The following is an 11,103-nucleotide window of genomic DNA, read 5'->3' on the forward strand; positions in this document are numbered from 1 at the left end:
ATGCTTCTCAACGGTAAGGACTCCTAAACATTGTCACTTGACTCCAGTAAAATGTGACATCTGGGCTGTGGCATTCAAAGAGTTAATAAATTAATTAATATAAGTAAACAACCTGATATAATTCTAGGCTTGTAACCGTACAATAATCAAGTAATTTGGCTTTATACTAAGCAATATTGATAATACCATCACTAAGAAAATTTCTTTGTAATAATTATGCAAATTTTACTAAGCAAAAGGCCTAAAATACAATTTAAAATGTCCCATTTCTATATTATATATTATTATTAACCTATGAGATATCAACATTTCTAAATCTATAGTAGAAGGAAAGCATGGTTTACGAACAGTTTCCATGAAAATGTTACAAAGCAAAAATAGAACCGAATTTACACCGTTGACTTCTATAAGGGCTTATTACGCTTATTACTTTAAAAATGACTGCCTGCTCCTGAAAAGAGAGCTTCTTAAACCATGGTAAAAAACGTTCAGAGGTCCTGTAAAATCTTACCTAGAAGACCGTTATCAATATATTGTAAGTACACTTACAACGCTGCTTTTTTTAATTAGTTTAACTAGCTGAAGTAAACTAGAAGGATTAGTTGCTAAAATTATGAATGGCCCTGATATAAAATGTCAATTTACGTCTACCATAACAAGAGTGAAAAAAAAACCTTTGATTTCTTTTTCTCTAGAAAGACATTTATAAAATGTAGCTTTATCACTTGGCACTGGTACACACAACAATTATTTTTCTTATTTTAAAGGTAATTAAGAGGGATTGACACAACTTTAAAGTCAGCAAGATGGCGTAATGCTACCCCAGAGAACTAATGTCCCAACCCCAGCAAAGATTACAAAGTTTTATAAAGATAAAAAGTGCGAACCTAATTAAAAATAGCGTCAAGTAATAATATTTATTAAACAAAACCAGAATATTATCACGTATATAATTAGAGTAAGCCCACGACTAGAGAAGGAAATATAAAAGAAAAATGAGTAAAACTGAGTTATAAGACCATATATTAAAGTTAAAATGACGATTAGCCTATAGGTGAAGACTTAATATCTTTCTGCCAGCACAGATAGGTATGGTTTATCCTTCAAGGCCATAAAATCTTAGACCTATAAAAGGAGAGAGGCTGCCAGCCAGTACACTTCTACTTTTACAATTAGATTCAAAAGTACTAGAAAACCCGATTTAGACCTTCAAATCTTTTTTGTTAGAAACTTTATTATATTAGTGGGGTCAGTTTATAAAATACTAAAAGCTGACGTTTACTATCATTCGGAACATATAATAAGGATTTTGAAGGCCGTATTTCTTACATGAAAAAGGACAGTTCTAGTGTTAGATTTCCCACCACGCCAAAAAGTGGACGCTACTTATGGGAGTTGAAAATCGTTTAGTAACCCCTTGTAGGTTACTAGTTAATATGTTTACGACTTGTCTCCTATGTTTAATTTGCAAGAGTAGGTCCGTAGGAGTTGACCCTGAATGACAGGCTCGGTCTATGAAACAATCTCTGGTAAGTTTAAGTACCATGTTCTAACGAATTAGGCAGCAACCCACAAAACATAAAAAAATGGGTAAATTTAGTTATTAGTGAACGTAAAACAAATCTATTTCAAGCTTCAGTTATGATCATTAAAGGGTTAAGGTATTGAGTCCGATACCTTTTAAGAGTAATTAATCCGTTAGAATAGTCGCAGATTGACCTCCGCCTGTTCTAAAAAGGGCTGATATTCATTTTAAGGGCATGGTGTTTTTTTGAAGCCTTAACCCATTTAAGCAATGTTGAAGGTTTAACCTGAGACTCTGTATCTGGCTAAATATATTTAAATATCTTCTCTTATATGTATACTTTGAATTTCTTGTAAATTTTATACTACTTTAAGTTATCTCTAAATGCATATACTAGTTAAGAAATATCTGTATTTTTATCATTGAAATTAATTACTATTTAAGTTTGGTAGTAGATATTCAAAGCAGTAATTTTTTCTACTTCCTCCCTTAATGTACTAGAATGAAACAAAGAATAGGGGTTGACTTTATTTTAGGTTTGTATCGCTTTTATACATAAAATTTATGAAATTTTCGGGAGTATTCTTAATTACATATTATTATTAGGTTTGAGTAGCTTTTAGTCTATTGCACCAGTTGTTTCCTTACAATAAAAGTGGGTCTGAGAGTGCATAACTGTTTCTCATTCGTATATGGTTTGCGACAGCAGGAAACCCTTCTTTGGCCCCTTTTATTTGAAATTTATGAGTCATATGCCCTTGCCATCATATCAACAAACGTGAATTGCCCTCTACGGCGATGATACGGCCATTTACTCGCCGTCGAAGTCTCCCACCTCGCTATGCAAGGATCTATAGCCTTATCTTGACGCCCTTGCTGACTGGTGCCGTAATTGGAAAGTTTCTAGAGATGCGATAGAGAGCAAAGCGCTATTAATTACTAAGAAAAAACGCGTCCTTGCCCTTTGATGGCGTGAAGATACCGTGGCGTTCTCAAGAGAACTACGGGAGTCATCATTGACAACATACTTTTCTGGCAGCCGCATGTGGACAACCTAGTTGCGAAGGTCAAGGCAGCAACTAAGGCGCTTTACCCTTTACTTACTATGCGTCAAGAGCAAGCTTTCTCTGCGAAACAAAGGCAGTTTAATGTCTTGCATCCAGCCTATAATAACATACGCCTTTGCTGACTGGGCCTATGACTCCACTGCAATAGCTTCTGCAATTCAAGTGCGAGGTGGTTTGTACGAATTGAACCTCTTCACCGGGGCCTGAAGCTGGACCCTTTAGATGTCGTCTTCCAACGTAGTGCCCATGCCCATTATGGCAGGCTAGCCAGACACACTAATCGCCTGCTGTGAGTAAACTTATTTACGAAAGATGGGATGGGGCACGTTATCGCTACCCACTTGACGCAAGTCAGCGCTAGTTTTTTGTTTGTTGATGGTCAAGTTAATAAAGACACCTTTTCTATTGAAAGCTACTTTGTAATATATCTCTGCGGACTCCTGATTGAGAGCTCGAGTATTCGAAGTTTTTGACTCGATCGAGCACCAGAAACTATTATTTCTAAATAATAGAAAATTAAAACCATTACTGTAGGTGTTTCTTTTTTTTATTTAACATAAAGTTAAGTGATGTCTGAGGTCAAGAGGATGAAATCAGAGACTTCTGTTAACTTGTCAAAACAATCAGTAAACGAGGTTAATGGTGTACACCTAATTTTTAAAAAAATATTAGTTAAAAAGAAAGGTTAAAAATTTTTAATCATTTGATTTTTTGTATGCATGTAAGACAAAAATTTCTAAGTGAGCATTTTCTATTAGGCTCAACGTGCTTTTACAATAGATATTTATTATATATTTATGCATTCATCAATTTAAAAAATGTGATAATAGTTAGGAACAGGCCCTGAAGATCCAGACGAAACTATTGCTGTTGGTACTCACGAGCAAGGCTTGCAGCAAGATAACGATAACTTTTCGTCCTCATTTACAACAAAAGAGGTGCGCCTTTACTACTTTTGTGCGAAGCCGTTTATATTACGCAGGAGCTTTAGAATATAGGAGAGTGTGATCGTGAAGAGCTTATGGATTTTTTGTCTCGCCTTGCCAATTACTCTCCTGTGGTAGAGATTTAAGTTCTTTTTATTATATAAAAAGGTTTTTTATTCTATTTAAAATTAAGATTCCCGATGCGGTGACGAGTTATTACCTAAAACGGGCTGGGTTTAACTGTCCCGACACAAAAGTGTAAACGTTACAAAATATTTTTACGTCCCAAGAGCTTAGTTTAATCACTTGTGCTGTTTAGCGTTCGAATGGTTTCTTTGGCGGCTCAAAAATTTATAACTGAGGTTGTGGATGATGCTCTTGGCTACTACAAACTTCGAGCGGCCGGACAGCCAAAGTCGAAGAAGGTTGTGCGACACTTAAACTGAGCGTATAGAGATAGGACAAGATGTGCTTTTTTTTTATTTTTAGAACAAAAAAAAGTGTGTTTTAACTTTAGAAGATCTGCAGTCCGCCCTTAGTGAATATGGGGTGAACGTTCAGAGGCCGCCTTACTTTATTTAATTCCCCTTTAACAAATTTTCTGCGTCGAAAGGAGTAAATTCGGTGGCCGGTTGGTATTTTCCTCCGCATAAAGTGCAGAACGGTGTGCTGTTCAATATTTCCTGCAAACTTCTTGTTCTACAGTATAATAGCGCTTGACGGCTATAATAAATAAATATCCCATAGCGTTACCCGGGAGTTTTAAACTCTGCATTAACTTTTCTTTTCAAGCATCGGGTGCAACGTAGTGGTTGGAAACTGCTGGCAATTATAAAACTGACGCTGCATCTTTCTAAAAATAGGCATCCTTAGAAAATTTCAATCCAAAAAATACTTACTTCATTACCCCACACGTGACCAGAAGGACAGATTTCACAGTAAAGAGACGACAGCGGTATTTCCGAGTGGCAAATCGCGCAAGTCTCTTTAGTTTGCGGTCCAATAAGAGCCATTGCCTTTTCCTTATCTAGAAGGCTTAGCGGCCTATTAAGATATCACCAGAATTAGATAATTTTCATCAAACGCAAACTTGTAGCTTTTACCAGGACTTTAATATCTTCAGTAGAGGGGCGTATGTAGCACCACTACGCAAGTCAGCCTGCAGCCTTTGAGCCCCCGCAAGAACTAAAGCACTTGTATGAGGTTTAGAATAGCCGAAGTGGCAGTAACGAGCAATGCCTGCGGAATGCGTGCGACGGCCTAGCTCATCGTTAGTCGTCGAGAAAAAACTTATATGTATCGCCACAAGTAAAGAAAAATAGGACTCGTCGTTTTCTAGCGTATAAGTAATAAGTAATACACTATTACAAGGATCGTCCTGGTATTATTTAATTACCATTGATAGTCTGTACGCTTCCGAAATGTGTATGAAGAGACTGCAGGTTCGTGTACAACTGATTATGCAAAAGAAACTTTTCAAGCTCATCAATGCGGAAGCGAACAGCATCTGTTTCTGCACAAAGTTTGCACTGTTTATTATGAAGTTGTAAGTCACATTGGTGACTTCTTCAATATATATAAAATAAAAACCTTTATGAGCATTGAGAACAACAGCTCTAACTTAGTATACAAAAGAAAAAGTCCCCTGCAGACCCAGAAACGGTTTCTTTTAAAATAAAAGAACGTTAAACAACTGAATTAAAACCTCGAAGATGCGCGGGCACGCTCTTTAAAAACAGCAATCGCGGCGTTGATGGCAGTCATATATTCTTGCTTTCCCAATACTGGGGGCTGGGAAGTATTGCGCACCTCATCGACTTCTATATAGTCGGTGGCGTGCATGCTTGCTGAGCATCTCAAAGACTCCAAGGAGTCCCATAGGGTGTCCAGATAGGCACTTGCTAGCAGATAAGCACGATCGTAGAAGTAAATATAACAAAAAAGCAGAGAAGAGTTACTGTCACTCTGCAGCTCAGTCAGCGTAGACTTAATATTCTCAATAACAACTATGCTGGAAGACAGCGCAAACGTACGAACGACTGTCCACCATTTAAAAAGCTTCTGAGTCCTGTGGCACAAACACCACGTGACAGAGCGGGGGTCTGTCTTCTGTAGAACCACACGACCTCATGGTCAGAGTAACAAAAGCCCTGTTAGGGCTCACTTCCAGGCCGAATATCCCTGAAGAATCGAATGTTTGCGTTACACTGCAATCACGAAAACGAAAAGTATTGCCTCTTTCTGAAAGTCTTCTTTCTAGTACAGTTGTAGTCTTCTCAGGCAAAACAACGATTTTCTTTAAAAACTAAACGAGCATATTAAGATTGTTATCAGTTTCGAATAAATGTTTTTCTCTTTTTCCGATATAATAACAATGAGGAAAACCTTTTCATCTGAAGGCTGGAAACAATAAAGCACAAGACTTTCATCAAGCGAGGACACCAGAAGCTCGTCGTTGGAGAGCCATTTCATCCCTAAAGGAAGCAGTTTTAATCTACAATCGTCCAGAAAGGCACGAAAGCGATAAACCCACCGCTTATATACATGCTCTTCCGAGCCACATGAAAGGTTTTCCCTCGTATATGTACGTAGAGATCAAGTCCCTTAGAGACGGCGATCTGCCATTCAAGAGCCTTAAGAAGTGGGTAAAAGCAGTTCATGAGAGGAAACGACTAGTATATATATTAAAAACTTCCGAGATCCGCCATTCAAAATGAATCGGGTGCCTTCGATCAGCGTCGTGTAACATAAGTCTTTCAACAACAAACTCCGAATCTTCGGAGGCCCGCAAGTACCAGAGCTCTACAGCGCCGTCCACGTAGCCCACAGCCATTAGCGATTCTGTACCGACGAAAGTATTGGTCGCACCGAAGTGACTGCTGCTTCTAACAAGCCTACCAGAAGTACTCGGTAGCCAAGCCAAGGCAGTGACCCGCTCGCTGCGAGCTTTATGCCGAAAAACCAGTGGACAGCTCTTACGACTTAGAAGGCACATTGAGGGCATAAAAGAAAAGTTCTATACACAAACTTACTCTATATAAGGAACAACGAAGCGCCAAAATGTTACCTTTTCAATAAATAACTCTAATTAACAAAGAGCATAAAAAGACAAAACACAAGTACTTCTCCAGAAAGAGCGCCCAACGTCAATAGTGCAAATCGGCCCTCTCTATCATTGGCTGCCATCTGTTCTTTGTTAAGAAAATAATGATATCCAAGTGACCAGATACACCTCGGCGCGTGGTAAAACCGGGGACCAAGCGAGGGCACATGGACAGCATGTGTGACGTAGTTGGACGAATGTACGCAGTTCCTCCTACAAAGAAATTCTTAGAGTCACGTGACTCCGAAAAGGAGGGGACACCTCTTGACATGAAGTAATAGATTCGCCTGCTCCTCTATTATAGAAGTTTAGTTGTAAAAAGTCATCAAGAAAAGTGTATAACTACTAGTAAACGCTAGAAAATAAGAAATAAAATACCTAGCAAAGGACTGTGTTTCTGTCCGTAAAAGTGAGGAAACATTCAAAAACTGCGCAAAATTAGTGCAATAATAAAAAGTAAAGTTTAGCTCTTTTAGATATATAAAATTCCAACAAAGCAAAACCAAAATACAAATTATAAGTAGGTACGTTACTCCAGCACGTCCTTGAGGAAGCATCGCGTAAGTAAATAGAAACTTCATAGTCTTCTAGTAAAACGGCAAGCAAGCAACTGTAAAAAGAATTAAAAATAAACATCTTAAGCTTGACAAACTATAATTAATTAAGTTATAAGAACGAGGAAGATTTAAACCTTCCGTAGGGGCCACAAAAGGGAGGAGACCACTTGGCATCTATAAAAGCGTTTCCTTTGTCTACTCCCCACCGCAGCCCAGCCCAGCTGGGGCGAAAAACGGGTGCAAGCAAAGACGTGTCGAAGTGTGTGGACTCAAAAGTTTCATTCATACCTAAATTATGAGCCTAAAATTCGTAAACCTTAAAACAAAAGAAATAAAAAGAAAAACAAAGAGAATAGACTATTTTTTAAATTTTAAAGAAATTCATTACAACTTATAATTGTGGCGTAAATATATAAGCTTTTTTCAAAAAAACAAAAAGATTTACAACTATTAAGTCTTTCAGGCTGTTTTTCATAGCGAAAACGGGAAGGAACACTAATTGTATTAACGCTGTACGATAAGTAAACGCTTTTTCTATTAAAAGAGAATTCCGGTTCCTTTTAAATATTAAAAATATTTATATTTAGATGCCGTAATTTTTTAACGTAAAATATTTTTTATAGTACAAAAATAGTAAAGAAAAAATAATAAAGGGTTCTTATAATATTAATACTACGTTTAAATTTAACTGCAAAAAGTACACTTTCAACGGCAAAGTAGATGGGCAATATATAATTTACAAGAATATGCAAAGTGTTTCTACTAAGTATTACTGTATAGCCGTCTTCACCAGAATGAATTATAAAAGGTCGATTTGTCAGATGGGTCGAAATTGTAAGTCTGTATAGTTCCCTTCCAAAAACAATACTTTCTAAATATTACTATAATAAAAAGTAAGTAAAGCAATAAAAGTAAGGGTCCCACCCGATAGTTCTGAATCAAGCAGTTTGGTCATTACTACATAGAGGATGCCCAAAGCTCGGCATGTAATAACTATAGCTGTTATCATGACCTCACTAATGCGGAGTGCCCAGCGCTATCAATCACCACCCAGACTCAGTGCATTTTTCTCACAAATTTTACTTTCAAAAAACTGTACTTATTATTGAGAGAAAGTATTAAAGTATTAAAGTATTAAGAAACAAATATTTATAAGCTTTTTAAATAATATTTTTTAATAATACATCCACTATTTTAAAAAAATAACTTTCTTGTGTGCAGCTTGTCAATTTTTCTAGCTGTTTAGGTACCTGAGCTATATTATTCGGTAAACGGTTCCTATGGTTTTTTTTTAATTTTTCCCGAATTAAATAGGATTTCCACGACATATCTTATAAAACAATTTTGCTGAAAGTATACGCGCCAGTAATTACCGCTGAGCTGCGATTTACGTGTGCAACCTGTTATATTCACCAAGCATTCCCTACCTTCAAGAGGGCTAGGGCTTAATTGCCCGCCAGGTTTGTTATCAGGAGTGTATCAGACCACCAAATATGGCCGCCCTGGCTACCAGCTCTAAACAAGTCAGGAAGCCTTATTAATATATTTTTATATTTTTATATTTGGGCTCCTATAATGGTTTAACATTGCGTTTAGGATAACCACTTTCGTCCATTACTGGACGAAAGGCTTTCTTGTCCTGAAATAACTTTTGTGTAAAGGTACCATTGGGCGTTGAGCTGGGGTATATACATTAAAAAAAGGTAACGTTGGTGGCGAACTGTTAAAAAAAAATTAATTATTTCTATTACAACTATTCATATCAAAGTGAAAAACATTAAAAATGAGAATTTTAAAGTTTTTTAATAACATGTGTATACTGTCTCTTCTTTTCTCGCACTGAAAAACTCCATAGGTATTCTTACAGTCAAAATGAATTTTTTAATGCATGACTCTTCTTCACTCGCATAAAATCTAGCACGTGCTTCCACACAATCGTTTATCAGTTCTTTAATATTCGCTGTTTGTACCAAAAGTTGTATTAAGTTTTGTTGATTATAATTTTATGTAATGACCTTCTCGGCTGAGCTTTATTCTTTACCAAATTTTATTAAAGACAGGATTCAATTATTTAATATTTTTATGGATAAATACAAAAGGGATTTAGAAGGTTTTTACCCTACTTTTTTTGGTTTTAAAATTTCTAGTTTTATTATACAAGAAAGAGAAAAGTTAGAAATTACTGTTACTTTGCCGGATGGTAAAAATATTACTGGCTACTCATGGAAGACAACGCCGCAAGATATAGCGATCTCAATTAGTAAAAGGTTTACAATAATACTATTAATAGTAATAAGGCCTCTTGAATGAAAACTTTATCTATATTTTATTTTTCTTATAGCTTAACGGCTAAATGCTTAGTGGCCGAAGTTAATGGAGAACTTTGGGATTTATGTCGTCCTTTAGAGGGGAGCTGCAAAATTAAACTTTTAACTTGGGAGGATGAAAAAGTAGTTATTTAGTTTAGATTTTTTAGATAGTTATAGTTTTGCTTTGTTTCCAAAATAACTTTTAATAGAATCACAACTCTTCTTGTGGTATAGCTTCTTAAGTGACTTTAAGTTTCTTTTTTAATATTATTCTTTAATCATATTTAAGCTACACTTAATTAGTAAGTTTGATTAATTATTTTATAACCTTTATGAACTTGTCAGGCAAAGCAAGTATTTTTTCATTCGTCAGCTCACGTTTTAGGTGAGGCTTTAGAACGCTGCACCGGCGGTTGTCTTTGTCACGGCCCTCCTTTGGAAGAAGGTGTTTTGTTGTATAACTAAACTTGACCGTCACGTTTTTATATATACTTTTTTTTCGAGGATTTTTTTACGACATAGATATTAACGGGCGTACAATACATATGAGCGATCTGTCTACTTTGGAAGATGTGAGCTTGCGTATTACTGCTGAAGATCAGAAATTTGAACGTCTCGAACTGGAAATCGATGTTTTACGCGAAATGTTTAAGTATAATAAATATAAGCAGGTTTGTTGCACTTAATTATAAAATTCGAATGCAATGTACGGTTTACTTGTACTCTATATCCGTAATTTTTACAATTTTTTACTTGCTTAGTGGTTTGAAACTTCATATTTTGCGCCCTTATTCTACCTATTTCTTTAAAACTTTTAGCACTTCTTAAATAAAATCGAGACACCTACTACCACTGTGTATCGCTGTGGATCACTTATTGATCTTTGCCGTGGTCCTCACCTTCGGTCGACGAAGGAAATTAAGGCCTTTCTCGTTAATAAAACCTCCGCCGTATTTTTCGGTGGTTTCTAATTTGTTTTTTAAAACAATTATTAACTGGTATTGGTAAGGCGGCGATCGCATGGCGGAGTCACTTCAGCGTGTTTATGGCGTTGCCTTTCCAGACACAAAACTTTTAAAGGAATGGAAGGCCCGCCAGGAGATGGCTGCTCGTGCAGACCACCATAGAATTGGCAAAGTCTTAATTGCTTTTACTTTTCTGTTTTTTTTTCCATTTTTGTTGTTGTGCAGGACCAGGAACTTTTTTTTTTCCATCCCTGGAGCCCTGGGGCCGCCTTTTTTCTACCATACGGCGCTCACATCTTTAATAAATTAATTAACCATATGAAGGTTTTTAGATATTATTATAGTGGCTTCTCCGTTGGAGTTCACGCTTCTCTGTGTTCATTTTTTATAGTCGCAGTATCGTCTTCGTGGGTTTAAAGAAGTTATTACGCCGAATGTATTCAATACGGAGCTCTGGGTGCAGTCTGGTCACATGAAGCACTATGCCGTATTGTTTAGCGTTATCTGCTAGTGTGGGTCTCGTTAATACCTCCCGCCTGTTAGGACGATATGTTTTTACTCGAGAAGGATCAAAGTCTAAAGGGCTGTGCGGCTAACAGCGATTCAGCAAACTCTCCTCAGTTTGCTCTTAAACCAATGAATTGCCCGGGT

General features: G+C 36.7%; 3 protein-coding genes across 3 annotated transcripts; 2 read left to right on the forward strand and 1 right to left on the reverse strand.

The window, feature by feature from the left end:
* The first annotated feature begins 3,151 nt into the window (after positions 1–3,151).
* On the forward strand, positions 3,152–4,114 carry LOC135146332 (transcription initiation factor TFIID subunit 10-like). Its single transcript, XM_064078496.1, has 6 exons — positions 3,152–3,227; positions 3,423–3,530; positions 3,584–3,652; positions 3,712–3,776; positions 3,838–3,943; positions 4,008–4,114. The coding sequence occupies exons 1-6, from the start codon at positions 3,162–3,164 to the stop codon at positions 4,098–4,100; spliced, it is 507 nt and encodes a 168-aa protein (XP_063934566.1). The 5' UTR covers positions 3,152–3,161; the 3' UTR covers positions 4,101–4,114.
* Positions 4,115–4,142: 28 nt separating this feature from the next.
* On the reverse strand, positions 4,143–7,045 carry LOC135146314 (uncharacterized). The gene is made up of 20 exons (XM_064078474.1): positions 7,000–7,045; positions 6,883–6,916; positions 6,769–6,834; positions 6,642–6,709; positions 6,551–6,585; positions 6,417–6,499; positions 6,211–6,359; positions 6,052–6,151; positions 5,904–5,992; positions 5,754–5,823; positions 5,645–5,699; positions 5,477–5,586; positions 5,224–5,419; positions 5,109–5,163; positions 4,915–5,047; positions 4,758–4,853; positions 4,622–4,703; positions 4,426–4,562; positions 4,272–4,367; positions 4,143–4,217 (listed from the first exon to the last, which is right to left on the reverse strand). Exons 2-19 carry the CDS (start codon positions 6,890–6,892, stop codon positions 4,348–4,350), a joined length of 1,554 nt encoding a protein of 517 aa, XP_063934544.1. The 5' UTR covers positions 6,893–6,916; positions 7,000–7,045; the 3' UTR covers positions 4,143–4,217; positions 4,272–4,347.
* Positions 7,046–9,188: 2,143 nt separating this feature from the next.
* LOC135146315 (threonine--tRNA ligase 1, cytoplasmic-like) lies at positions 9,189–11,072 on the forward strand (the record flags this gene model as incomplete). Its single annotated transcript, XM_064078475.1, has 10 exons — positions 9,189–9,288; positions 9,340–9,445; positions 9,520–9,628; positions 9,833–9,932; positions 9,992–10,158; positions 10,306–10,447; positions 10,497–10,624; positions 10,678–10,776; positions 10,844–10,939; positions 10,996–11,072. Coding segments are annotated over exons 1-10 (1,124 nt in total), but the record flags the coding sequence as incomplete, so codon positions are not given.
* Positions 11,073–11,103: the final 31 nt, after the last annotated feature.

The sequence above is a fragment of the Zophobas morio genome, unplaced genomic scaffold, assembly GCF_036711695.1.
Source record: "Zophobas morio isolate AGI-343-1 ecotype UQ-CSIRO unplaced genomic scaffold, CSIRO_AGI_Zmor_V1 ptg000222l, whole genome shotgun sequence".
NCBI classification, from domain to species: Eukaryota; Metazoa; Arthropoda; class Insecta; order Coleoptera; family Tenebrionidae; genus Zophobas; species Zophobas morio.